The following is a 27,071-nucleotide window of genomic DNA, read 5'->3' as shown; positions in this document are numbered from 1 at the left end:
ATCCCATCTCGCTCCTCATCATGATGTGTGTCCTCTTCCATTCCCATAATATTGCCCTCAAGTATGTCTTCCATGTATAGATCCTCCATATACCCCTTCCACCTTTCTGCTTTCCCTTCTTTGCTTAGGACTGGCTTCCCAGCTGAGCTCTTGATATTCATTCAGGCAGTTTTATCTTTACAATGGTCTATCTCATTTTTCTGTAGGCAGCATCTATGTTACCTCTGTTGATATATGCTTCTACATTCTTACATTTGCCCTCTAGCCATTCCTGCCTAGCGATTTTGCACTGCCTTTCAATCTCATTTTTTAGATGTTTGTATTGCCTTTCGCCTGCTTCATTTATTGCATTTTTACATTTCTCCTTTCATTGATGAATTTCAATATCACTTGTGTTGCTCGAGGATTTCTACTAGCCCTCATCTTTTTACCTACTTCATCTTCTGCTGCCTTCACTATTTCATCTCTCACTGCTACCCACTCTTCTTCTACTGTATTCCTTTCCCCTTTTCTTGCCAAATGTTTCATAACGCTCCCTCTGAAACTCTCTTCAACCCCTGGTTTTTTCAGTTTATCTAGGTCCCATCTACTTAAAATCATGCCTTTTTGCAGTTTCTTCAGTTTTCATGTGCATTTCATAACCAACAAATTGTTATGTGAGTCCACATCTGCCCTTGGAACTGTCTTACAATTGAAAACCTGGTTCCAAAACCTCTGTCTTATCGTTGTATAATCAACCTGAAACCTTCCGGTCTCTCCAGGCCTCTTCCACATGCACAACCTTCTCTCATGATTATTAAACCAAGTGTTAGCTGTATTTAATTACGCTCTGTGCAAATTTTTACCATGTGGCTTCTTCTTTCATTAATTTCCTCCCAATCCATTTTCATGTACTACTTTTCCTTCTAACGAATTCTAGCCCTCCATGGTTATTAAATTTTTGTCTCCCTTAACTATCTGAATAATCTCTTTTATCTCATCATACATTTCCTCAATCTCTTCATCTGCAGAGCTATTTGGCATATAAACTTGGACAACTGTGGTGGATGTGGGCTTCGTTATCTTGTCTACAATAATGTGTTCACTATGCTGTTCATAGTAGCGTATCTGCATTTTTATTTATTATTAAACCTTCTCTTTCTTTGCTGTTATTTGATTTTTTATTTATAACTCTGTATTCACCTGACCAGAGGTCTTGTTCCTCCTGCCACTTAACTTCACTAATTCCCACTATATCTAACATTAACCTATCCATTTCCCTTTTTAAATTTTCTAAGTTACCTGCCCAATTAAGGGATCTTACATTCCACACTGTGATCTGTAGAATGCCAGTTTTGTTTCTCCTGATAACAAAGTCCCCTTGATTAGTCCCCTCCCGGAAATCCGAATCCAGGACTATTTTACCTCCGGAATATTTTACATAAAAGGATGCCATCATTTTTAATCATACAGGATAGCTGCATGCCCTTGGGAAAAAATTACGATTGTAGTTTCCCCTTGTTTTCAGCTGTTCACAATACCAGCACAGTAAGGTTGTTTTGGTTGATGTTGCAAGGTCAGATCAGACATCCAGATTGTCCCCCCTGTGACTGGAGAATAGGCTGTTGCCCCTTCAGGAACTACACATTTTTATGGCCTCTCGACAAATACCCCTTCGTTCTGGTTGACTAAGTAACTAGGTACAATCTTAAAAAGGAGCTGTATATCAAAGAACACAATAGCATGAATATACAATAAGTAAATAGTAAAATCATATGTTCTGAAAGCTAAAATTAAAAGTAACATATAGCCACATGAGGTGAAATCACAGGCTGGAATTTTCTAGTGATTAATGCCTATGGCTTATGTTGAAATTTCTAATAAACTTGACATGTTGTAACTAAGTACAGCCCTTATCAAAATGCAAGTTAATTCTGTGGTGAATATTTAGTTTACCAGAATGAATCTTCTTCACTAACAAGACAACTTACTGAGTGAGCTGGTGCAATGGTTAAGACTGTATTTGTGTTTTGGAGGAGTAGAATTCAAAAATGTTTTCAGTCAGATTTAGATTTTTTGTGGTTTACCTAAATTGCTTCAGGAAAGTGCAACTGGCAGGATGGTCCTTTTTTGAAAAGGACACTTATGATCTCTTTCCTGTCTGTATCCATTCAAAAGCTGTAGTCTGTCTCCAGTGACCTGGTCATTGATAGGATGTTATCTCAAATATTTCATCATCATCATTGTTGCCATCATTTTTTGCAGGAGATATTATTCTTGATGAAACTTCCTGACTTGGATCTTGACCCTAGGCTTTTGTGATCAATATGATGGAAGTTTGTTTACAATTAATCTTTCATGCATAATGATAGATTCATTCTGGAGGAGCCCTCAGGCTGTACTTAAGCCGTTCTCCATCATATCCCATTTCACATGAAGTATGTAGGAGAGAGAGAGAGAGGGAGAGAGAGAGGAGTTTGAAAAGAATGTCTGAACAGACCTGAGCCAGGTGACTGGATATCTGTCAGCATAAACAAAAAAGTGTTTTAAAATTTGTAGCTGATGTATTCTTAACAAACATACCATACAATACATTTAAAAGAAACACAAGTTACAATATTCTTCTCTCCCTCTCGACATCCCAGTTCACTCCCTCAATAAGTGTTCCACACTGCTACCTTTGTGGAGGATAAATATGTCATGCTCTTTGCCTTTTTTTTTACATTATAGCTTCTGTAAATGTTATTTCATTCCTGTGATAACTGTTAATATGCTTTTGCATATCTTGCTTTACACGAAAAGCGTGATTGCACTGGCTGCATACATATTTTTTCTCACCAGTATGAACAGTTTTGTGGTTCTTCAATGCATATGACCGCCGGAATGCTGCCCCACATATGTCACATGGAAAAGGCCGTTCATCCTTGTGAATTCTACAAAGAAAGTGTGAAATTACTTAAGTACAGTTAAATTTTTACAATATATGCTGTTAATAAGTTCTTTAAAGGGGCAACCAGAGACAGGATTAGTGGTCTAAATATGAACAATGAAATTTGATAATCAGCATTGCTCATAAAGATAACAGCAACAGAACAAAAACATTTCCATTTGCATTTATGGACTGTGAATACATTTAGTGCTATAGGTACTCACCAACATTAAAATTAAGAGTTACAGCTAGAATTACTCAAGCACTGGTCTTCCTAAAAGGACAGGTGTACACTCGCACACACACACACACATATCCATCCGCACATACACAGACACAAGCAGACATGATGTCTGCTTGTGTCTGTGTATGTGCGGATGGATATGTGTGTGTGTGTGTGCGAGTGTACACCTGTCCTTTTTTTCCCCTAAGGGAAGTCTTTCCGCTCCCGGGATTGGAATGACTCCTTACCCTCTCCCTTAAAACCCACATCCTTTCATTTTTCCCTCTCCTTCCCTCTTTCCTGACGAAGCAACTGCCAGTTGCGAAAGCTCGTAATTCTGTGTGTGTGTTTGTGTGTTTTGTTCATGTGCCTGTCTGCCAGCGCTTTCCCGCTTGGTAAGTCTTGGAATCTTTGTTTTTAATATATTTTTCCATGTGGAAGTTTCTTTCTATTTTATTTACAATATAATTTGTATTAAAAACAAAGATTCCAAGACTTACCAAGCGGGAAAGCGCCGGTAGATAGGCACAATAATTAAAACACACAAACACACACACAGAATTTCTAGCTTTCGCAACCGACGGTTGCTTCTTCAGGAAAGAGGGAAGGAGAGGGAAAGACGAAGGGATGTGGGTTTTAAGGGAGAGGGTAAGGAGTCATTCCAATCCCGGGAGCGCAAAGACTTACCTTAGGGGGAAAAAAGGACAGGTGTACACTCGCACACACACACACACACACACACACACACACACACACACATATTCATCTGCACATACACAGACACAAGCAGACATCTGTAAAGGCAAAGAGTTCGGGCCTGTCCTTTTTTCCCCCTAAGGTAAGTCTTTCCGCTCCCGGGATTGGAATGACTCCTTACCCTCTCCCTTAAAACCCACATCCTTTCGTCTTTCCCCCTCCTTCCCTCTTTCCTGAAGAAGCAACCGTCGGTTGCGAAAGCTAGAAATTCTGTGTGTGTGTTTTAATTATTGTGCCTATCTACCGGCGCTTTCCCGCTTGGTAAGTCTTGGAATCTGTTTTTAATACGTTTTTCCCATGTGGAAGTTTCTTTCTATTTTATTTACAATATAATTTGTAAAATAAGTATGTTTTTCAATTCCATAGTTAAATTCTATTTATTCAAATGGTCCATGTTAACAGAAAGCCAAAACACGATTCCATTAGAGATCAGAGAATTCAAGAGAAGTTTTTATCTTTTCCCATATTGCCAAAAAAGAGAACTAAAGGTATTTCAAAAAGCGCACCAATTTTAAATCGCATAGTATGTTTTTATTTGTCACTTGACCACATTGCTGTGTATCATTTCAGTTTCAATAAACATTTCAACTGTTACTTTAGTCTGAATTTATTATGTTTCTTCATGTGTGTCTTAATCATGATGCAATTTACTATTGCCCAATGTGTCATAATAGTAAAAATGTATTATCAGAACATAAAAAGCTATGCAGCAACTGTGAGGCATATTTGCACGATCAACAGTTCACAGACGTATTTTAAAGTTCAATAAAACAGGTTAAACAATGAACATTAAAATGTGTTCATGATAGTCTCTTTCTTACTGATCTGTGGAAAATGCTGTTGTATTTTTGACAGTGTGGGGTTAGTCAGGTGAAGTTGGTTCTTCTCCATTCCCAAGAATTGAGCTTTTATTTATTTATTGGTGTTGTAAAATCTATCTTGCTGTGTGTCTAAAGAAGATCATAAATAAACATTCAGTACATTCAAAGTTCTCTTCATAACAGTATACAGTTTTTTTTTTTCTTAACTCTAATAATGCAATATTAAGATACTGCTTTATACAGTATACCTTAAAAAGTAAAGTTAAGGTGAGTAATGAAACAAAAAAAGAAATAATTGTTTTACTTCTCGAGTAAATTTCCTTAGCTAAACTTTGGTTTGTGGCTACCTTAGAACATCTTCTATGTTTGCCTGCACTGAGTGGAAAAATAGCCTACACTTCAGTCACCTATTCATTTCCTACATGTATTATAGCTATATATCTAATGTGAAACATTTAAAATTGCAATTAAATTTGTTATCCAGTTGCTGAGCGACTCGCAAAAATGTCAAGTCATCATAATTATTTTTAAATGGCAATAGCATATTATTACTCTTAAGTTATGTATTTATATTAAACTAAATTACAATTACATAAGTGTCCAGTCTTGAAGATCTAACATGTTTGTTATTCTGGATCATTTAATTCCTTATATATTTTACTGTGATGTCAGGAGGATATGTTCTCAGAGTGACATGTAGATTATCTGCTATTGTAGTACTGTCCAATTCCATTATCCTTATGAGAACCCATAAGTGCGTACGTTTTAGGGTGGCCCTGTGCCATCTCTGTAGTTCTCAATTCAAAGGTGTCTCAGGGATAGATGTGACTCAGGGATAGATCTATATCTCCTCTTCAAGATATGATTTGCCTGCACATGCTGAAGGAGCTGAGTAAGAGCATGGACCCATGGGTCTATGTCTTTGGATGAATGGTCCAAGTTGAAACAAGCTATTTCAGTAGTAAGTGCTATCCAGGTTGCTCTCTTCAAATCCCAGCCTTCCAGTTCCTGATGCCTCCACTGTTTCCAGTTTTCAGTTACTATTTGCATATAGAAGATTATGACACTATGGTTGCTAGTAGTAATGTGTTGCTTAATGTTCCAAGTTTATTAGTACCTACTGCCTGATCTGCATGGGTGATGTCTGTATCAATGTGTGCATCAATACTATTTGCAGTGTGCTTCCATATTCATTTATCTCAGTCAGGTTCACTTCTTGGTTCTAGTCTTGCGTTATTACATCCCGTCCATCTGTCATTCTGCTGTGACAAAGCACCGAATTAGCGTTCTCACCTGTTCTTGTTATTTGATATCCATGAAAACTGTACACTAATGCATATCTTAATTTGTCAAGGAATGGATCAGTCATATGGAAGTACTGCATGTATATGCAGGCAATGATCTAAAAGCATTGAGGAGTACACATACGTACTGTTACAGCATGGCCACTGTGTAACTGTGCACTTTGTTGACAAGGTATCTACGAATGGAATGATGGTTGCTGCCTTGGCATTCTGCTGGCCATCTGTTGAGCTTATGTGTGTCTATAAGTGCAGAAGTTTCCCATTTCTGCCGTACAGTTCTTGGAGTAGCGCAATGACACCCAGTTCCTTTATAGTCTTTCACAGGTCATTTATTACTGATGCTGAGTGCATAATGTTGATCTAGAGGAATCTGATGCTGTTATATGTATGTTTTATGAACATAACACTTAGGTGAATGCAGAGTAGGGTCAAAACAGACTTGTCCATGGGCGTTCACAAAATCTTCAAGAGTGAAAACTTCATTCCCACATGTAAAGACTTGTCTGAGAAAATCGCACAGGGCTTTTACACCTGTAGGGAGAGTAATCAAAATAAGTAAGTAATATAAATAAGTAAGCAAAATATGACCAGCTGCTGCCAGTGGTGTTCAAAAAATAATTGTGTTTCCAAGACTTAATACAAATCTCATAGCTGCTTGAGAATTAAAGAATCCTGCAGCCTACTTAGCATGATGCTGTGTTCTGTATCTCCATGCACCTGGTTTGAGTTGTTGTTTGCGACAATGTCAGTGCAGTATTTCTCTCATTGCATGCAGAGGGTTCATCTGTCATGGGCCCTGATATATTCTTCTTTTGTGTGGTGGCTCCGTTGCTACGTGTGATGGAGGCATGTGGTACTCTCATTCTGATATCCAGATCACAAGTTGCAGAGCCCACAAATCAGGAGATGGGAATGTGACATCTGTCGACATGTTGATGCACATTGTCAGAAATAGTGCTCTATGTACCCAATGTTCTTTCAGGTGTTTTAAATAAATTAGATGTTACCATGTCACTGATCTGTATGTCAGTGGTACAATTTGTTCAGGCAGGCTGGAAATCATTAAAGGTACCACCACCATGTACGAAGTTAACTTTGTCATGTCATGGCACTGGTGAAGAGGTTTGTGGATGCTGGGTTGGGAGGTTTTGCCTGTTGTATGTTTCAAAATCTCACTCAGAATTGTGGCAGCCATCGAATATCTCTAATTATGATAACTTACTCTCTATTTCATTTATCTTAAACCGAATCTGAGCCTGAAAAATCACTCATCTGAAAGCTGCCATGTTCAGTTCTGGAGCTAGCAGACCTGGTCATTTCAGCAACCCCTCAATGTAGTCAGTCATTTCCTTGTAATGGTATTCAACTGTCAGTGTTTAGAGCAGGAGCATCATGTGCTGGACATTATTATGCACGACACCAAGTTGTTTGCACCATCCGACTGCTCAGCACCACTGCTCTGATGGAAAATGACTTGTCTCTCTTGCGACTGTGCATGGCTGAAATCTACTGTGTGTATATCTTTTTGTTGTTGTTGTTGTTGTTGTTGTTGTTGTGGACTTCAGTCCTGAGACTGGTTTGATGCAGCTCTCCGTGCTACTCTATCCTGTGCAAGCTGCTTCATCTCCCAGTACGTACTGCAGCCTACATCCTTCTGAGTCAGCTTAGTGTATTCATCTCTAGGTCTCCCTATATGATTTTTACTTTCCACACTGCCCTCCAATACTGAATTGTTGATCCCTTGATGCCTCGGAACATAAACTCCTCTTCTCCCAAATTCTATTCAATACCTCCTTATTAGTTATGTGGTCTGATATTCAGCATTCTTCTGTAGCACCACATTTCAAAAGCTTCTGTTCTCTTCTTGTCCAAACTATTTATCATCCATGTTTCACTTCCATACATGGCTACACTCCATACAAATACTTTCAGAAACGACTTCCTGACACTTAAATCTATACTCAATCTTAACAAATTTCTCTTCTTCAGAAATGCTTTCCTTGCCATTGCCAGTCTACATTTTATATCCTCTCTACTTCGACCATCATCAGTCATTTTGCTCCCCAAATAGCAAAACTCCTTTACTACTTTAAGTGTCTCATTTCCTAATCTAATTCTCTCAGCATCACCCGACTTAACTTGACTACATTCCATTATCCTCGTTTTGCTTTTGTTGATGTTCATCTTATATCCTCCTTTCAAAACACTGTCCATTCCGTTCAGCTGCTCCTCCAAGTCCTTTGCTGTCTCTGACAGAATTACAATGTCATCGGCCAACCTTAAAGTTTTTATCTCTTCTCCATGGATTTTAATACCTACTCCGAATTTTTCTTTTGTTTCCTTTACTGCTTGCTCAATATACAGACTGAATAACATCAGAAATAGGCTACAACCCTGTCTCACTCCCTTCCCAACCACTGCTTCCTTTTCATGTCCCTTGACTCTTATAACTGCCATCTAATTTCTGTACAAATTGTTAATAGCCTTTCGCTCCCTGTATTTTATCCCTGCCACCTTCAGAATTTGAAAGAGAGTATTCCAGTCAACATTGTCAAAAGCTTTCTCTAAGTCTACAAATGCTATAAACGTGGGTTTGCCTTTTCTTAATCTAGCTTCTAAGATAAGTCATAGGGTCAGTATTGCCTTACATGTTCCAATATTTCTACGGAATCCAAACTCATCTTCCCCGAGGTTGGCTTCCACCAGTTTTTCCAATTGTCTGTAAAGAATTTTCATTATGATTTTGCAGCCGTGACTTATTAAACTGATAGTTTGGTAATTTTCACATCTGTCAACACCTGCTTTCTTTGGGATTTGAATTATTATATTCTCCTTGAAATCTGAGGGTATTTCACCTGTCTCATACATTTTGCTCACCAGATGGTAGAGTTTTGTCAAGACTGGCTCTCCCACGGCTGTCAGTAGTTCTAATGGAATGTAGTCTACTCCTGGGGCCTTGTTTCATCTTAGGTCTTTCAGTGCTCTGTTAAACTCTTCACGCAGTATCATGTCTTCTATTTCATCTTCATCTACATCCTCTTCCATTTCTATAATACTGTCCTGAAGTACATTGCCCTTGTATAGACACTCTATATACTCCTTCCACCTTTCTGCCTTCCCTTCTTTGCTTAGAACTGGGTTTCCATCTGAGCTCTTGATATTCATGCAAGTGGTTCTCTTTTCTCCAAAGGTCTCTTTAATTTTACTGTAGGCAGTATCTATCTTACCCCTAGTCAGATAAGCCTCTATATCCTTACAATTGTCTTCTAGCCATGCCTGCTTAGCCATTTTGCACTTCCTTCCGATCTCATTTTTGAGACGTTTGTATTCCTTTTTGCCTGCTTCATTTACTGCTTTTTTTATATGTTCTTCTTTCATCAATTAAATTCAATATTTCTTTTGTCACCCAAGGATTTCTACTAGCCCTCATCTTTTTACCTACTTGATCCTCTGCTGCCTTCACTACTTCATCCCTCAAAGCTACCCATTCTTCTTCTGCTGTATTTCTTTCCCCTATTCTTGTCAATTGCTCCCCTATGCTCTCCCGGAAACTCTGTACAACCTCTGGTTTAGTCAGTTTATCTAGGTCCCATCTCCTTAAATTCCCACCTTTTTGCAGTTTTTTCTGTTTTAATCTACAGTTCATAACCAATAGATTGTGGGCAGAGTCCACATCTGCCCCTGGAAACGTCTTACAATTTATAACCTGGTTCCTAAATCTCTGTCTTACCTTTATATAATCTATCTGAAACCTGTCAGTATCTCTAGGCTTCTTCCATGTATATAGTCTTCTTTTATGATTCTTGAACCAAGTGTTAGCTATGATTAAGTTATGCCCTGTGCAAAATTCTACCAGGCAGCTTCCTCTTTCATTTTTTCCCCCCAATCCATATTCACCTACTACGTTTCCTTCTCTTCCTTTGCCTACTATCGAATTCCAGTCACCCATGACTATTAAATTTTCATCTCCCTTCACTATCTAAATAATTTCTTTTATCTCATCATACATTTCTTCAATTTCTTCGTCATCTGCAGAGCTAGTTGGCATATAAACTTGTACTACTGTAGTAGGCGTGGGCTTCATATCTATCTTGGCCACAATAATGCGTTCACTATGCTGTTTGTAGTAGCTTACTGCCACGCCTATTTTTAAATTCATTATTAAACCTGCTCCTGCATTGCCCCTATTTGATTTTGTATTTATAACCCTGTATTCACCTGACCAAAAGTATTGTTCCTCTTGCCAATGAGCTTCACAAATTCCCACTATATCTAACTTTAACCTATCCATTTCCCTTTTTTAATTTTCTAACCTATCTGCCTGATTAAGGGATCTGACATTCCATGCTCTGATCCGTAGAACGCCAGTTTTCTTTCTCCTGATAACGACGTCCTCTTGAGTAGTCCCCGCCCAGAGATCCAAAAGGAGGAATAATTTAACTCCAGAATATTTTACTCAAGAAGATGCCATCATCATTTAACCAAACAGTAAAGCCTCATGCCTTCTGATAATTAGTTGCACCACATATACGTACAGGTTACTAAACATTTTCATAATCGGTCCAAGCTATTTCTGTTTTTAGGAGGAACTGGTAAGTGGCAGTTCTTTGTTCTTTTGTTTCTTTTTTTTCTTTCTTTTTCTTTTTTCTTTTTCATGTGAGCATTGTTTTCCCCTTTTAAGGCGTGGAATGCAATTCGGTTTTTTACTACATTTGTCAGGCAATCTTTTGTTGATTTGTTTCCATAATGGGAACAAATCTGTTGTTCTGTTGTGCATTGATTACTTTAATGTCTTTGTTATCTGTTGATTTAACAGAAACATTATTTGTCTACTGAGTCATCTTTTTATCAATTAGCTTGGCATTTTTGCATACTTGTGCTGAGGTGTACTCTTGTACAGCTGGAGATTGATTTCTGAATCGGATCTCTTAGCCATGCTTTTAATTCCTTGGTGTACCCTGTCAGATTTATTTGAAAAACGGCTCATTTTCAAATCTTATGTCTCAGATCTGGAAGGAATCCCACTGAAACCTTCTTTTGTTTACCTGGTTCCCTCATGAACAAATTGCATAGTGTCATCATAGACATCTTTGACAATGTCAAAGTCCTCAGTACACTGAGACAGATAAAACCACAGAGGAGGTGTTTTCTTGTTGCATGGCTGAACACCCAACTTACAGAAACCAGTATCTACACTGAATGATGGTTGCTGAGCGAGGGCACATTGTGCTGTGTTACAGCAAATAGGTTAATGCCATGCCTGTGCCAACTGAGTTGTGCTGAAAGCAGGAAGCTATGTGTGTAGTGGCCTCGCAGACACACAGCCTTGAGTCAACGTATGCTCTCTTCCGGCTGATGCTACAGTCACCTTGCCAGCTAGCTCTGCTGGAGAGCAGGCAGGAATGCTGCATCAGCTAATGGTACCGTGGCTGGCATAACTAGTGTGGAATATCTGTGCCTGTGACTCCTTGGAATTTTGTGATGGTTCATGGCTGACAAAGTTGATGCACCATGCAAAGTGTGACCCATTTATGGAACTTTGAGTTGGTGTTTATGGGCCACAGTCAATGACATGATTTCGATTAGCTAATCACACAGTAGTATAAATGTAATCACTATATACTTCTGTGCAGTGTTTTACCCTCAACAGATACGAATTACCTGCAACAAAACTACCCACTGGTAACTCATCCATACAACCCCAATTCCTTCCAGTACACATAATGCAGTAGCACAAAAGCACAGTTTATGTGCTGGTTACATCCTTATAATGTGTTTCACGTACACTGCATACACACACAGGATTTTCCTTTACACTTAAGTACATCCCATACTGAAAGTAGGTAGTGTTCTACTTACGAGAACTGGGCAAGTTCTCTAGCATGATGTCTATTACAGAATTCAGTCAATGCAGCACCTGAAAGAAGCCAGTCACAAGAAAAGGCGACATTTTGTTGACTGCTTTTGTTTTTGAGAAGACAGTGGTGTTACAAGGAACATAATCCTGAAGGAAGTCTTTACAAGATCTGTACGATCAGGATGCGAATTGTCGTCCATGAAGATGACTGCCTTGTCAATATGCTGCTGATTTGGGTTTTCCGTGAGACAGAGGATGGCATTCACATATCGTACGGCTGTTACGACGCCTTCCATGACCACCAGCAGCATATGCTGGCCCCACATAATGCCACCCCAAAACAGCAGGGAACCTCCATCTTGCTGTGCTCGTTGGACAGTGTGTCTAAGGCGTTCAGCATGATCAGCTTTCCAGCTTGTCTGGTTGAAGGCATATGCGACACTCATCGGTAAATAGAACGTGATGCCATTTCTGGGCTGTCCATTCGACATGTTGTTTGGTCCATCTGTACCGCTCTACAAGGTGTCATGGTTGCAGAGATAGACTTCGCAGTGGATGTCGGGAGTGAAGTTGGGCATCATTCAGCCTATTGCGCACATTTTGAGTTGTAACACGACTCCCTGTGGCTGCACAAAAAGCATTATTCAACATGGTGGCATTGCTGTCAGGGTTCCTGTGAGACATAATCTTTAGGCAGCAGTCATCTACTGCAGTAGTAGCCCTTGGGTGGCCTGAACGAGGCATGTCATTAGCAGTTCCTGTCTCTCTGTATCTCCTCCATGTCCGAACAACATCACTTTGGTTCACTCCAAGGTGCCTGAATACTTCCCTTGTAGAGAGCGCTGCCTGGCACAAAGTAACAATGCAGATGTGATTGAACCACAGTGTTGACCATCTAGGCATGGCTGAATTACAGACAACGAGCCATGTACTTCCTTCCTGGTGGAATGACTGGAACAGATTGGCTGTCAGACCCCCTCCATCTAATAGGCGCTGCTCATGCATGGTTATTTACATCTTTGGGCGGGTTTAGTGACAATCAAAGGGACTGTGTCTGTGATACAATACCCACAGTCAACGTCTATCTTCAGGAGTTTTGGGAACCGGGGTGATGCAAAACTTTTTTTGATGTGTGTATAAATGGTCCAGTGGATAATGTGAGAAGCTCCATGAGGCTGTTTGCAGATGATTTAGCAACGCCAGAAGACTGTAGTGAACTGCAGAGATACCTGCAGAGAATTGATGAATGGTGCAAGGACTGGTCATTGACCCTCAACATAAATAAGTGTTAAATACTGTGCACAGATAGGTGAAGAAATCTACTACTTTATAATTACACTTGATGACAATCACAGCCAACAACTACTACCTTAAAATTCCTAGGAGTAACCATCCAGAGTGACTTGATATGGAATAACCACATAAAACAAACTGTAGGTAAGGCAGGTGCCAGGAAGAATCTTAAGGAAATGTAATTCATCCACAAAGGAGTGGCTTAAAAAAGAAAACACTTTATTTGATTAAAGCTTGAGTACTCCTCAATAGCCTGGCTCCTTACCAGGTTAGATTAGTAGAAGAGAGAGTGAAGATCCAACAAAGAGCAGCACATTTCGCCACAGGACCGTGTTATCAATGTAAGAGTATTACTGAGATGTTCAACAAACTCCAGTGTCAGACATTACAAGGGAACTTTACTACTGAAATTCTGAAAATATACATCCTGGGATGAGTCGGGCAACATGTTAAATCTTCTGAAATACATCTCATGAGATGACCACAATGAGAAAATGGGAGAAATTAAGACTTCTACAGAAGTTTACTGACAATCGTTCTTCCCACATTCTGTTCAAAAGTAGGACAGGGAAGGAGGAATATGATTATAGTACACGAAGTATCCTCTGCCTCTCGGACACATCAAGCACATCTTTCAGGAGCTCCTAGTGCTCAAATGTTTCATTTTCTATTGTGAAATTATATACTGCAGCATATGTAACTTGTCACCTTGATCATTTTTGTTTTGTTTCATAAAAGATATTTCTCCAATTGAACCATTGTTTAACATAACATGTGTCCTTGTCTCTTCAGTATGTCCATTGCAGCACCTGTAATGTTTTGTGTTAGAATACTGCTTAAGATTGTACTTTCTGAAAACTGAATGCTTTATTGAAAATTAAGAATACTGCTTTATCACCAACTCTTGAAAGAAAATACTGTCCACTCACTATTGAACTTTGACACTCCCCATGAGATTCCCTCTTTTTGCTCCCATTCTCACCGTACTGAAATACTACTATCACACTTCTCTGTGAGAAAACGACTGTGAAATTGAACTTTTGAAGCAGTGTTGTCACCATATTTTGAAGTCAGCTGTCACTGTCGTGGACGTGTCATACAAATTATTTGTTTCTCATTTAGTTTTTTTAAATTATGTGCTCTACAAACAAGCAATGTTACAGAAAAAGTGTGTCTTTATGTAATGAATACAAGACTTTATGAAAGCACATTACACACTAGCTTGATACCATTGCTGTCTACTAGGGGAACATTTTAACCCAAATTAAATAAACAAATTAGAGAGATGGATACACTCCACAGTTTGTGATACAATAGTCCAAATGTATCACAGTCCAGTTTATGGACATCTGCAATCACATTTTGGCTTGCAGACCATATTTTACATCTCCACCACTTGGTTTAAAGCACACTTGGGTTAAAGCAATGGACATACAGCAATTAGAAACTGAGCTAAAATTCCCATTTAGTATTTCCAATGTATGTTTTCTGAAGTTTACTGAAATAATTTCAAGTGAGTGCCGTGATAACTTTTTCAGCAAGACAACAGGTAATTCCTTCCTCATTTGAACCAACCCATTTAAGTCCAACTGAAGCTTTTGTGTATGAAACTTTGTTTATGAAGATATCTTAATTGCTAACATTATTTACTTCCTTAATTTGGTACTGTTTGGTTATCATAGTTTCCAATGTAGTTAGTTACTTGATAGTAAAGTTAGTTGATTTCCTGTGTCACTTGCACAATACTGTGTGTCTCAGGAGTAATGGCCAATACCGGTATTCACATACATGACAGGCATGTTCATTCGAAGTGAAAAAGTTGAGTAAACATGGGCTCTAAAATACATGCCTTAAGAGCTATGAACACTTCATTGTCTTCAATGCTATGAAATGAATCTCTTGTACTGCAGCCCTCAGGGGCTCAGCATGTTTGCCAAGTATGGCCTAGGTGACCCCGTGGTCCCTGGGCTGGGAACAGGTAAGTGCTGCCAGTCCCCTGTTACTGTAAGCTCTGGGCATGCTTCAGTGACCACAGTATGGCGCAGCAGTGGAACGTTGTATGTCACAAATACACCCGGATAGCGAGGATGTTAAATATCTCTATAAAAAGAACCCTCACTCTCAAAGTGTGCTGCACGCTGATGAGATGCATGGCTGTTGAAGTGGAACAGTCGTTAGCAGGCAATCTCTGGGAACCTGCTGCAACTCATTTGTATAAGGCTTACTCCGGCACCTCGGGGCTCTGTCTAAGTGGACCCTTGTTTCCCTAGCTGCTCATGGGACCGAGATGGAACCCTCAAAATCATCATCTCCTCCCAGTGGGAAGGATGTACCATCTGGGAGTATTCACACTGTAAGCTTACATGGTTACCACATTTTAAGAACCTGAGAAAAGGGTCACTTAAGGCTTTAAGTATTTTTAAATGTTTTTGCCACAGTACGTGAGAAGCAGACAGGACTTATCTGCAATCTCGGCTTGATTATGGGTGCACAGTGTATGGATCTGTGAGGACCTCTTGTTTAAAGATGTTGGATGTGGTGCACCATGAAGGGATTTGGTTGGCCACTGGGGCATTCAGAATAAGCCCCATACCAAGCCTCTGTGCAGAGGCTGGGGAGCCGGCACTTCAAATCAGGCGACGGCTACTTATGGTGTGCCAGGTGTATAAAATACTGACCACACCGTACACACCCACCTAACACTGGAAAGGCTTTTTCGTAACCAGCAACGGGCAAGGAGGCCCTATGGGATTCGTCCACAGGATTGCCTTCTAGAGATGGTTGTAGCCAGTCTTCATGTTTTGCATCATGTGTGAACAGATTTCCACCTTGGCTTCTCCAGAGGCCCAGACTTATTTTCAACTTGACGAATTTTAAGAAAGATCATACATCAGATTTTACATTTCAGTCTCTGTTTTTTAACATTTTAGATATGTATCTTGGTTTCACAATAGTGTACACTGATGGGTCCAGGTAAGGGAATTCCTTTGGCTGCTTTGTCATGTTCCCCAATCACTTCACCAGGATTCACCTTCCTGACGAGTATACCATTTTCTTATTGGAGCTCCAAGCAGTCCTGAAGGCACTGGACCAGATGCGTCATATTTGGGGCAAATGGTTTCTCATTTGATCTGATTCTCTTGGTGCTCTACAATTGTTACAGAACCTGTACCCAGCTGAGGAGTTGGTCTGGCTGATATATGACCAACTGTACTTGCTCCAACAGCAGGGCAAGCAGGTGTTATTCTGCTGGGTGCCAGGTCATGGGATGTGGGGAAATAAACAGGTCGATCGGCCTGCCGAGGAGGCCTACAGAGGACAGTATGTGGCACAGTGTCCTATTTGCTTGCAGGCTGTCGTTTCTGCACAACACAGGAAGTGCATGCAGTTGTGGGATGAGGAATGGCTTGCGGTGATGGCCAATAAACTGTGGTTGGTGAAGTCGACAACCTGGTCACAACATGATGAGATGAAGTTATCCACATGCATCTTAGAATTGAGCACTGCCCTCTCACACGTAGCTTTTTACCACAGCGAGAGGATCCCCCATATTGTGATGCTTGTGGTGTGCACATCTCTATCCACCATATTTTAACGGAGTGCATTTTATATTGTGATGCAAGGGCAGAAGCAAATATTGGTGGGGATCTGCCCTCTATTTTAGCTGATGATGAGACGAGTGTGACTAAGGTTTTGCGATGTGTCTGGATTCTCACCTAAACTTTTAGGCTGGAGGTTTTAGTGTGTTGCAGAGTGGCAGACTTCTCCATTTTTTATTCTTGTGGTCAGCCAACCACGTCCATCTGCTATATTGTTTTAGCTCCTTATTCCACTTTCTTCCTGTGTTGTTAATGTTTTACTACTGATGCAATACTTCGTTCCATGGTTCTGTGTTTTTATCTTCCTGTTCTGTGTAATTTACTGACACTCGTCTCAATCTGGTTCCCCTTGAGCACTAAAGATCTTGCTGTCGTGCACCCATACGAACATGTACATGTACATGTACATGTACATGTACATGTCTGTCTTGTACTGCAAGCTCTTTGTTTTCCATATTTTGAGAGGTGGTCATATGGGCCAAAACAAGAAAAAGTGTCAAGTAAAGATGGCTTAAAGTGCATTACTTAAAGGCTATGAACACTTGCTCATCTTTGCTTCCATGAAACACATCTCTGCTACTGAACAAGTGCTCATAGCTCATAAAGTATACATTTTAGAGTCCATAATTACTCGACATTTTTGATTCGAATGATCTTCCCTGTTATACCATGGAATAATGACCATTCCGCATGGACACCATGTGTATCATAATAAATAAATAACTAAATAAATGGTTTATTTGTCCAAAATAACTTAATAGTCATGGGCATAGTCAGTTTCCAAACACAAGAACATTAAAAAAGTTTAGAAGTAAAGATAAATTATACACAATAACAGTAAAACTCCTTGATGGAATATAAACATTTATCAATTAATAGTTGCTTCTATTTTGTCTTAAATATGTTTCTTTTTAACAATTTTATATTATTTGCCCATCTGTTATAAAAATATCTTCCAGCAGAAAATGGATATGATCTGTTGCTCTTTTATTACTAAATTTTATGTGGTAATCGTCTCTTTTTCTTATATTATAATTATGGATTTCACTATTGATTACACTATGCTCCATATTTTCTTTTACAAACAGAATAGTTCTGAGAATATACAATGAATACACTGTTAGTATGTTATACTTAATACTCTACAGGACTGACACCTACTAATATTAGCTATTATCCTAATTGCTCTTTTCTGGGCTCTAAAAGCCCTAGCCCTATCCCTAAATACCATTGGTGCCCCCCCCCCCCCCCCAAATCTCGATGCCATATTGCAGGTGGGAGTATAATTCCAAAATAGATTTGTCTTAAAACAGGTTGTGCTATTATGCTAGAAAGATGTTTTAGCAGGTAAGTGTTAAAGGAGATTTTTTTTTGCACATGTAGCTGATGTGCTCCTTCCATGTAAGATATTTGTCTACTATAATACCCAGGAATTTATGTTTATCAATTGTTTCAATTGACAGTTCTGGTTCTGTATCCATTTGTCTTGATTTATAATTTAGCAGAAACTCTATCAGAATGGTCTTGTCCTTATTTAGTGCCAGTTTGTTTTTGGTGAGATATTCTGTGATGAGGCTAATGTTCTCTGCATTATTTTGCACTGCTAACTGTTTTGTATAGCCCCAACTTATGAAGGGGGTATCATCAGAATAATTTACTAGGTTTGAATTTTGTGGAATTATTATATCATTGATGTACATAATAAACAAAAAAGGCCCGATAATGCTTCCCTGAGTGACTCCACAGTTTAGAATTTTATGAGATGATTTTCACTATTTGTGTGTGTCTCCCAGTTGTATAAGGGGCATTCAAACAGAAATGAGCCAGAGGTATAATTACAGAAACCAGTCCCTGTACGTTAGAAGTATTGACCCTGGCTGTTGAGACACTTGTCCCACTGTGACACAAGGTGGTGAATGGCTGTCTCATAAAATTCCTGGGCCTGCAATGTGAACCAGTTCTGCACGTGCATTTGGACATCGTCGTCCACACAAGTGCAGGAAAGGTTATGCTGACAAACTTCTTTGACCAAGATGGCCCCCTTCTGATTCAGTTCATGCAGTACACCTTCACCACCCTTTGCCAAGCGATCAAATCAAAATGACCAGGCAGTCTCACCTGTAGGGTCATTCTTCTCCATGACAATGCAAAGCCTCATATAACCAACACAGTCACGGAACTCCTGCAGATATTCAAATGGGAGATTCTCGGCCATCCTCCATACAGTCTGGACCTCGCTCCCTGTTATGCCATTTTTGTTCCCTTTGAAAAGACTCTAAGGGGAAAATGATTCACCTTGGACGATGACGTTCAGCTGTATGTGTGGAACTGGTTAACATCACAGTCCCGGGAATTTTGTGAGACAGCCATTCACCACCTTGTGTCACAGTGGGACAAGTGTCTCAACAGCCAGGGCCAATACTTCTAACATACAGTTACTGGTTTCTGTAATTATGCCTCCAGCTCATTTCTTTTTGAATGCCCCTTATAATAATACAGCTTTACACATTGTCTCCTGTCAGCAAGGTAGGATCTTAACAAATCTAATGCTACTCCTCTGACTCCATAAGTTTCTAATTTATGTACAAGGTGCACAACTTTGCTTCCGCCTTTTGCCGTTAGGTGACGACAACGGTAAATAGTGGTCAAAAGAAACAGACCACAGATGTCAGACAGTTAGCTTGGACCTTGGTCAACATAACCTCATTCAAACATTAGTCGATTTGTGTCTGCATCATAAAGTTGTTCTTGATTGAAAATGTCAGTTTACATCATGACAGGAGGTGTTACTGTTTTGTTTCACTATGAAGAAAACAGAGGCTGAGTCTCATTGAATGCTCTCAAGCACGTATGGTAAGGATGCTATTAGTGAAAGAACCGTGTCATGAGTGGTTTCAACGCTTCAAGAATGTTGATTTTAATGTCGTAAACCAGAACAGTGGTGGAAGAGAGAATGTTTTCGAAGATGCAGAATTGGAGACATTGCTGAGTGAAGACCTGCGTCAAACTCAAGAAGAATTGGCATGATGAGTGGGAGTGACACAGGAAGCCATTTCAAAATGTCTCAGGGCTACGGGCATGATTCAGAAAGAAGGAACTTGGGTCCTATTTGAGCTGAAACCAAGAGGCGTTGAACAGCGTTTGTGTGTTTGTGAACAGTTGCTTCAGAGGCAAAACGGAAGGGATTTATTTCTGCATTGCATTGTGTCTGGGAATGAAAAACGGGTTCATTACAGCAACCCTAAATGCAAAAAATAATGGGGATATCCTGGCCATGCTTCCAAGTCGATGGCTAAACTAAATATTCATGGCTCCAAGACCATGTTCTGCATTTGGTGGGATCAGCTCAGTGTCATGTACTATGAGGTGTTAACACCAAGTGAAGTAATCACGTGCTCATTATCAAATGCAATTAATGTACTTGAGTAGAACATTAAAAGACAAACGGCCGCAATACAGCAAAACGCACGATAAAGTGATTTTGCAGCACAACAGCGCTTGACTCCACATTGCAAAAGAGGTCAAAATGTACTTGGAAATGTTAAAATGGAAAGTTCGACCCCACCCACCGTATTCTGCAGACTATCACCTGTTTAGATGGATGGCGCATGGCCTGGCTAACCAACACTTCTAATCTCATGAAGAAGTCACAAATTGGATTGATTCGTGGATCATTTCAAAAGATGAACATTTTTTTTTGGATGTAGGATTCATACACTGCCTGAAAGATGGGAGAAAGAAGTGGCCAGTGATGGAAAATACTTTGTATGATACATGTGTAACCAATTTGTTTCATTAAAGCCTCAAATGTTGGGAAAAAAATGGCGGAAGCAAAGTTGTGCACCTTGTAGAAGAACAGAGTGGTTTACAGAGTCAAAAGCCTTGGATAGGTCTAAAAAGGTGCCAATAACTTTGTTTCCATCATCAATTTTATTCAGTACCACTTGCAAAAATGTAGCTACAGTTGGTGTAGACTGGCCCTTCTTGAAACCGTGCTGACAGCTTATGAATAGATTTTACTTACAGAAAAATGATTCAAGTTGATCAAGAAGTAGCCTTTCCAACAGCTTACTAGTTACTGATGTAAATGAAATAGGCCTACAATTTATTATGTCTGTAGTTTTTCCCTTTTTATGCTCCGGTCTTATTTCAGTGACTTTTAACAGGTCAGAAAATGCCTCCTGACTGAAAGAGCTGTTTATTAAATGTTGTAGTGGCTTTATTAATTCATTACTGTGTTCTTTCAGAAGTTTCTCTGAGATGTCATCCCAGCCAGTGGATGTATTTGCTTTTAAGTTGGCAACGGTTTTCAGGATTTCCAATTCTGAAACATGCCTCAGGAAGAATGAATTACTAAGATTACTGGGATTTAGCACCTGTTGTGGGTCAATCACATCCTCCCTACTCATTCTACTAAACTGTTCTAAGAGTCTCTCATGTACTTCCTTTGGGTCACTGAACAATTTTTCATTGTCACTTATGTTATTGCACACTGCATTGTCACTCCCTCCTCTTTCCTTATTTACTATACTCTAAATTGTTTTGGTAACATTACTAGATTGCCTCATCTGTTCAGCATACATATGTGCTTTTAATCTCTTAAGTGCTTCCTTGTAGGTTTTTCTACAGGCTTTTTATTTAAATTGGAAGTACTGCAGTTTGATAGAACATATAAATTCCTCATATGTTCCTTTAATTTTATCATGTTAGGGGGAAGTTTAAGATTCCTGGAACTGTCAGTTTTCTTTGGTATTTTGACCACTGGACACACTTGATTAAGGCAGTGGGTTAATGTTGTATAAAATTTGTCCCACTTTTCATTAATATCTTCTATTTTATATAGACCTACCTGATGCCAATTTATGTGTGCCAGGGTTTCCTTTAAAGTACGATAGTCAAGCTTTCTTTTATAGGTTAACAGGTCCCCATCAGATACCACTTCTTTGTCTGTATGAAGCTCTAGGACTAATGCAGTATGATCTGAAATGTGATTCTCAACAGTTCTAACTACAAGGTCTTCCTTTCTTAAGTTTGTAATAACATGGTCAATACATGTCTGAGGGTCACATGTAATTATTGTTGGCATTGAATTCACATGGATGTAATTATAGGACTGTAAAATATCAATATATCTAAGATAATTTATGTTATTAGTTAAGGAGTCTATGTTCACTTCCCCTATTATTATAATCTGTTTTTATGAGGTGATAGTTTGTCAACAAGTTCCTCTAAATGACAGAAAAATTCTTCCATGCCACTGTTAGGGGATCTGTACAGGATAACTATTTTTTAATTGCTATTCTTAAGCTTTATTCTTATTGCAGCTATTTCAAAAACCATCTCACATGCAAGTTTTTCTACCCAAGCAATTTTTTCACACTGGACATTATTTTTGACATAAATACCAACACCTCCACCTTTTTGTTGATTCCTACAATAGACACTGACTGTTTTATAATTACTTAAATTAATGTTACACATTTCTTCAGTTTTGCACCCTAGTTAATTCAAAAGATGAACATGAGGACTACAAACACTTAAAAATTTGTCAATTTGTTTTATTTTTTTGGTTATATATTGGACATTTTGTGATATTATTTTGAGTTAACTGTCATTTACGATGTTGTTCTCAAGTAATGACATGGAATGAGTCAATTAACTGGTCATTTACTGGCTGTATGTGACATTTACAGGTGAAATCATATCATAGAAAAGAATATTTAGCTTAGGTAACAGAATGTAATATTTTTCTTCTGAATTAGCTACAAGTTTCTGAATAAGAAATCTATCAAGGAACAGTCACTCAAAAGATTTTATACAGAATTTGGTATCTGCCAGGCATTTAATATCGCTGAGTAAATAATCAAAGATTTTAATGAATAGTACTGAAGGTAATTTTTTTTCTAATATTGAAATTAAGGATATCATTATTCGATCTGAATGGTAACGGATGACTTGTTAAAATACAAAGCTCGTTGAATAGTTGTATATTGTTCGAATGGCCAATGACTCACTTTTGTACAATGGAAACTTTCTTTCTTAACAATGAGTTACCCCGGAGTATAATTCCATATGACATTACTGAATAAAAATAAGCAAAGTACGCTAATGTTTTGTTCTCTTGAAGAGCTGCAATAATATGAAGTGAAAATTTAGCTGAACTGAGATATTTAGGAAGCCCATACACCTTCCCTGATGTTTATAAAGTTAGGTGAATATAAGATATTGAGTGTATTTAATTTCAATGTTGAAATCTAAATGAAAGGCATGCTGCTAATAGTATGAAAGCAGCCCACATTGTGCATTCAAAATACATGCACACAAACAACAACAACAACAACAACAAGACCTTTATCTTCTGTTTATCTCACCTGCTGTGTTCAAACCACATTCCTCTTGTACGGAATGCTCTTCCACATACATCACATTTAAATGGGCGTTCTCCAGTGTGTTTTCGTTCATGATTAATTCGATCTCCTAGTTGGAAAAATGCCTTGTCACAGAATTTACATGTGTGACGCTTGTCTCCTCTGTGCAGCCGAAGATGTGATGACAGACTAGATTGGTGAACAAAAGTTTTTCCACAAAGCTTGCATTTGTGTTGACTAAGTCCTTGATGTGAGCGAATGTGAGGTTCTAATGATGCCTGTGTAAGAATACCATCTGTAAGAACAATAATTACAACTACAGCAAATGATACAAGCAATTATGTTGAACATCCAATGTTAAACACTTCAGAGTCTTGTTTTCCAAACATTCAATGCCATATTGCAATAATTCATTCTGGTAATATCCCCACAAGTTCCCAACACAATTTTTTTGTGTAATACGAGTACTGGTTATTGTTTTCAGTGTATTTGGATTGCCCCAAGGGGGAGGAGGAGAGAGTGCAATTAAACTGTCAATTCCCCATCATTTGTAAAATCTCACTGAAACTGTGATTAAGTGAAGCACTACAAATTAATATGCATATAGGCTTTCTCCAAGATTAAGTAAGCTCTATATCATTCTATGTTACCTATTGTATCTCACTATTACTCTCCAATAACGTTAGTTATTTGAAGAGAAGTATACAGCCAACAAATAGTTTCAGGTTTTGACATACATCTGTAAATCTACAGTAATAATCAGAGAACCTAACCAAACTAATACAATGTTCTCTCACAGTTTTAAGCTTTTAGAATAACCAGGCTGTGCCTGCACACAACAGTTATTTTGTCAACATTTAGATTCTTGGGCCAGTATTATTTATGTATAAATAAATTCTTCCTACTATTGAGACTTTTTCACTGCTGTATTTTTGCTATTAACCTTTGCTGGTCCAGTGCAGGAAGTTATGTTAAGTTTTTATAACTAAGGCTCTTTGACATCTTACATGTACAACTGATATGTTTGTCTCCTGTGTCTCAATTAGTTAACCAAATAAGTAATGCTGTCATCAACCAAAGAATAGTTTGAACACCACAGTGACTAGGTATGGTTCTATTGGAGGTGGTAGGCTGTTGCCTGCCTCTGACCTTTGACCTGGCTGACCCAGCCACTTGTAGAGTGACATAAAGATTAATGTGGACTCTGAATTATGAGGCTGCTCAGCATTTGTCACATTAACAAACATTGCCTGAGAGTAATAAGTGACAGATAAAACTCCTAGAAGTGACTGTGATTGAACCCATGACTTTTGGAGCTGCCTGGCACTTTACCATTGATCCACCATGCCACAAAAGTGGTGCAGGCTTTAACAGGTATCTGCTTCACTCCTCTTGGAATCTTCACTTCAACAGTATCCTTCACCAGCTGCAGTGCCCCACTTATAAACTGTGGATCAACCAGTTTCCTGTCAGACAGCCTTTTATAAGCATTCTAAAAAAAGTCATTGAATAATTTTCAAGTAACCACCTTTGCCATCATTCCTCCTTAAGTGTACACTGAAGGGCTTGTAGCAGTTATCATGCAAAAATTGTTGTTCTATTATAGCTGTATTTTTCATGATGAAATACTGATTAAGATTCTTACAGTGGAGATCCTAGAACTAATGTTTCAAACTGAAATTGTTTGCTTTTTATTTAAAGTGCCCCACAGAACACATTTATGACATTAACACCATCAGTTTAGTTCCCATTTGAAGTAAATTACAAATTTTGTGTAAAGCAGTGAACTGTTGCCTACTTCACAAAGCAGTGTCATCTAGAGACTGTGCAAACTGGCTGAGTTTGTGAACCTTGAAAAATGTTGAAATAAATTTTATATTCACACAATTTTTTTCTATTGTTTAATTCCAATTCCAGTTATGTTTAACTAGTTGTTGAAGATTAAAGATTCATGTATGCTTCTTAAGGAAGAGCTACTTCACTACATTATATTAACAAAGAAGTAAAAATAATTTTTAGTAGCATAATAAATTACCATTCAAAGATCTTCCCTTTATTAGTTGATTGATTTTCAATCAACATATGAATTATTTTCACCAAATACAAGTGCAGTATATGATTTGTTACATGATCCACAGAAAAACACTGGATTTTAAAGGAAGAAGCTGGTTTCAGAAGGGAATACAGCACATTGGACCAGTTGCAAGCTACGAACAAAGTTACGAAACAAGGCTGTATGTATGTACTGCCACTTTTTCTAGTAGTCACAGATTTTCTGAAAGTTCTGGGCACTGTTTCAAGTGACCTCTGCTAACAGTGTTTGCAGAACAAGGAATATGGTCAGTCTACATTATTAAATTATAACTTCTTTTAGGTATAACTGGGATGATAGGAAATACAGAACTAGAAGAAGATTTGAACAAGGTGATTCCATATCACAAAAATTATCCTCAGCAGCTCAAAAGGAAATTTTCAGACAGGAGAACTGAAAAAGCAATACATGTTAATGGAATAAAGCTGAACCAACTTTATTTTGCTCATGGCAGAGTATTGTTTGTCTATAAGGCAGACGAATTCCATCAATGAATGACATGGAACTGTTTGGTCACTTTTCATATTTAGGCCAGGCAGTATTAAAAATCCACCAGAGTAACTTTGGTAAACTAAACAGACTTTACAAAACAAATAATCTGATGTATACCACATTGAAGTTTTGCACTCAATGTATATATCTAGTTTTGACTGGTGGCAGTGATTTTTAATTTAAAAACTGATGGTTGCCCTGTGAGTAGTTGAGAGATGCAGGATGAGAAATGCTAACATGTACCCACCTAGAGTTAGTTCTCTGAGACTTCTCTTAACAGCTTAAACTGAACTGCACTATGGTTCCTACAAAAGGGTGTGGTCAATTTTCTTCTCCATCCTGAACTTGTACTCCATATCTAATGGCCACATCACTGAAAGTACATTAAACTTAAATATTCTTTTTTTAATCAATAATAACTAACACCTCACTTCTGAGTACATCTTCAGAGAAGGCTGAAATGCATGCCTCAGTAGAGAGTGCTCCTATTTATACACATATAGAATGTTTAGCAAATTATAATATTCAGTAAATAAGGAATATCATGACTTTCAACAAATCTGTAGTGTCCTGCTTTGGGCACACATACAAGTGACCAGTCAATGAACAGAACACCTTTTAAATAAAAAAAATGATACACTTAACTTTTGCTCCTCATTACTATGGGTGTGCTCTGCTGTGGGTGTGAGAGCACATGTGGAATTAATGGAGGTTCAAATACAGAAGACCAGCTAAAATCACTGAGCATATAGTACAAATCTGCAGTTAAGGAATGCAGACTGTTTACTGTAGTTGTGACAAATACATGTCTGTTGGTGGTACTCAGTACTCTGTCCACGTAAGTACGAACAAAGCTTGACCGATCAATGTATGCTGACACTGGCCTCTGTAGGCTGATGTGGAACTGTCTTGTGGCTGTACTCGTGGCGAAACTGTTGATACTCTCAGAGGCCCTGACTGGACTCTGACAGAAGTTTTCCCTCCTGTCCTGTCTGGCAGTATCTGAAGAGCCTGGCATAACAGTGATGCTTCGAAACTAAAGGAGTCATATCTTACTCCTTCCTTGTTGGCACCTGGTGATACTGCTTCATCATACAGCATCTCTGTGGTGGGCAATTATCATTCTCACTGCAACATCAAAAATGTAAATTTATAAATCATTGCAGGACATGAGAATCAAACCATTGGTCCAGACAAGCTAGCCAGTGCCTACACCCACTACGCTGGGGCAGATGACTCACAGCACGTGTTATTCCTCCGCTTCCTCCCAAAACAGTGACCTGTTGTTTGCAAATGTACTACAGTTTCCTATATCTCAAAGTAGTTAGTGGTTTTTTTGTATGATAGCAATGGTGGAC

The 27,071-nt window shown here is 38.7% G+C and overlaps 1 protein-coding gene across 6 annotated transcripts in view; it reads right to left on the bottom strand.

Annotated features, from left to right (window-relative positions):
• Window positions 1–2,521: 2,521 nt before the first annotated feature.
• LOC126358674 (zinc finger protein 429-like) overlaps window positions 2,522–27,071 on the bottom strand; it is a 117,997-nt gene continuing 93,447 nt past the window's right edge. For 4 of the 6 annotated variants that reach the window (XM_050007571.1, XM_050007569.1, XM_050007573.1 and 1 more), the window contains 2 exons: window positions 23,133–23,407; window positions 2,524–2,912 (listed from right to left, as the gene is read on the bottom strand). In XM_050007571.1, the coding sequence (XP_049863528.1) occupies window positions 2,699–2,912; window positions 23,133–23,407 (489 nt within the window). In that variant the 3' untranslated portion in view covers window positions 2,524–2,698. Of the gene's footprint in view, window positions 2,913–23,132; window positions 23,408–27,071 lie in introns of all 6 variants that reach the window. The other 2 variants (XM_050007568.1, XM_050007570.1) reach the window with 2 other exon arrangements.

This window comes from Schistocerca gregaria, chromosome 1 (assembly GCF_023897955.1).
Source record: "Schistocerca gregaria isolate iqSchGreg1 chromosome 1, iqSchGreg1.2, whole genome shotgun sequence".
Lineage (NCBI taxonomy): Eukaryota > Metazoa > Arthropoda > Insecta > Orthoptera > Acrididae > Schistocerca > Schistocerca gregaria.
This window is presented reverse-complemented; position numbering and strand designations above follow the sequence as displayed.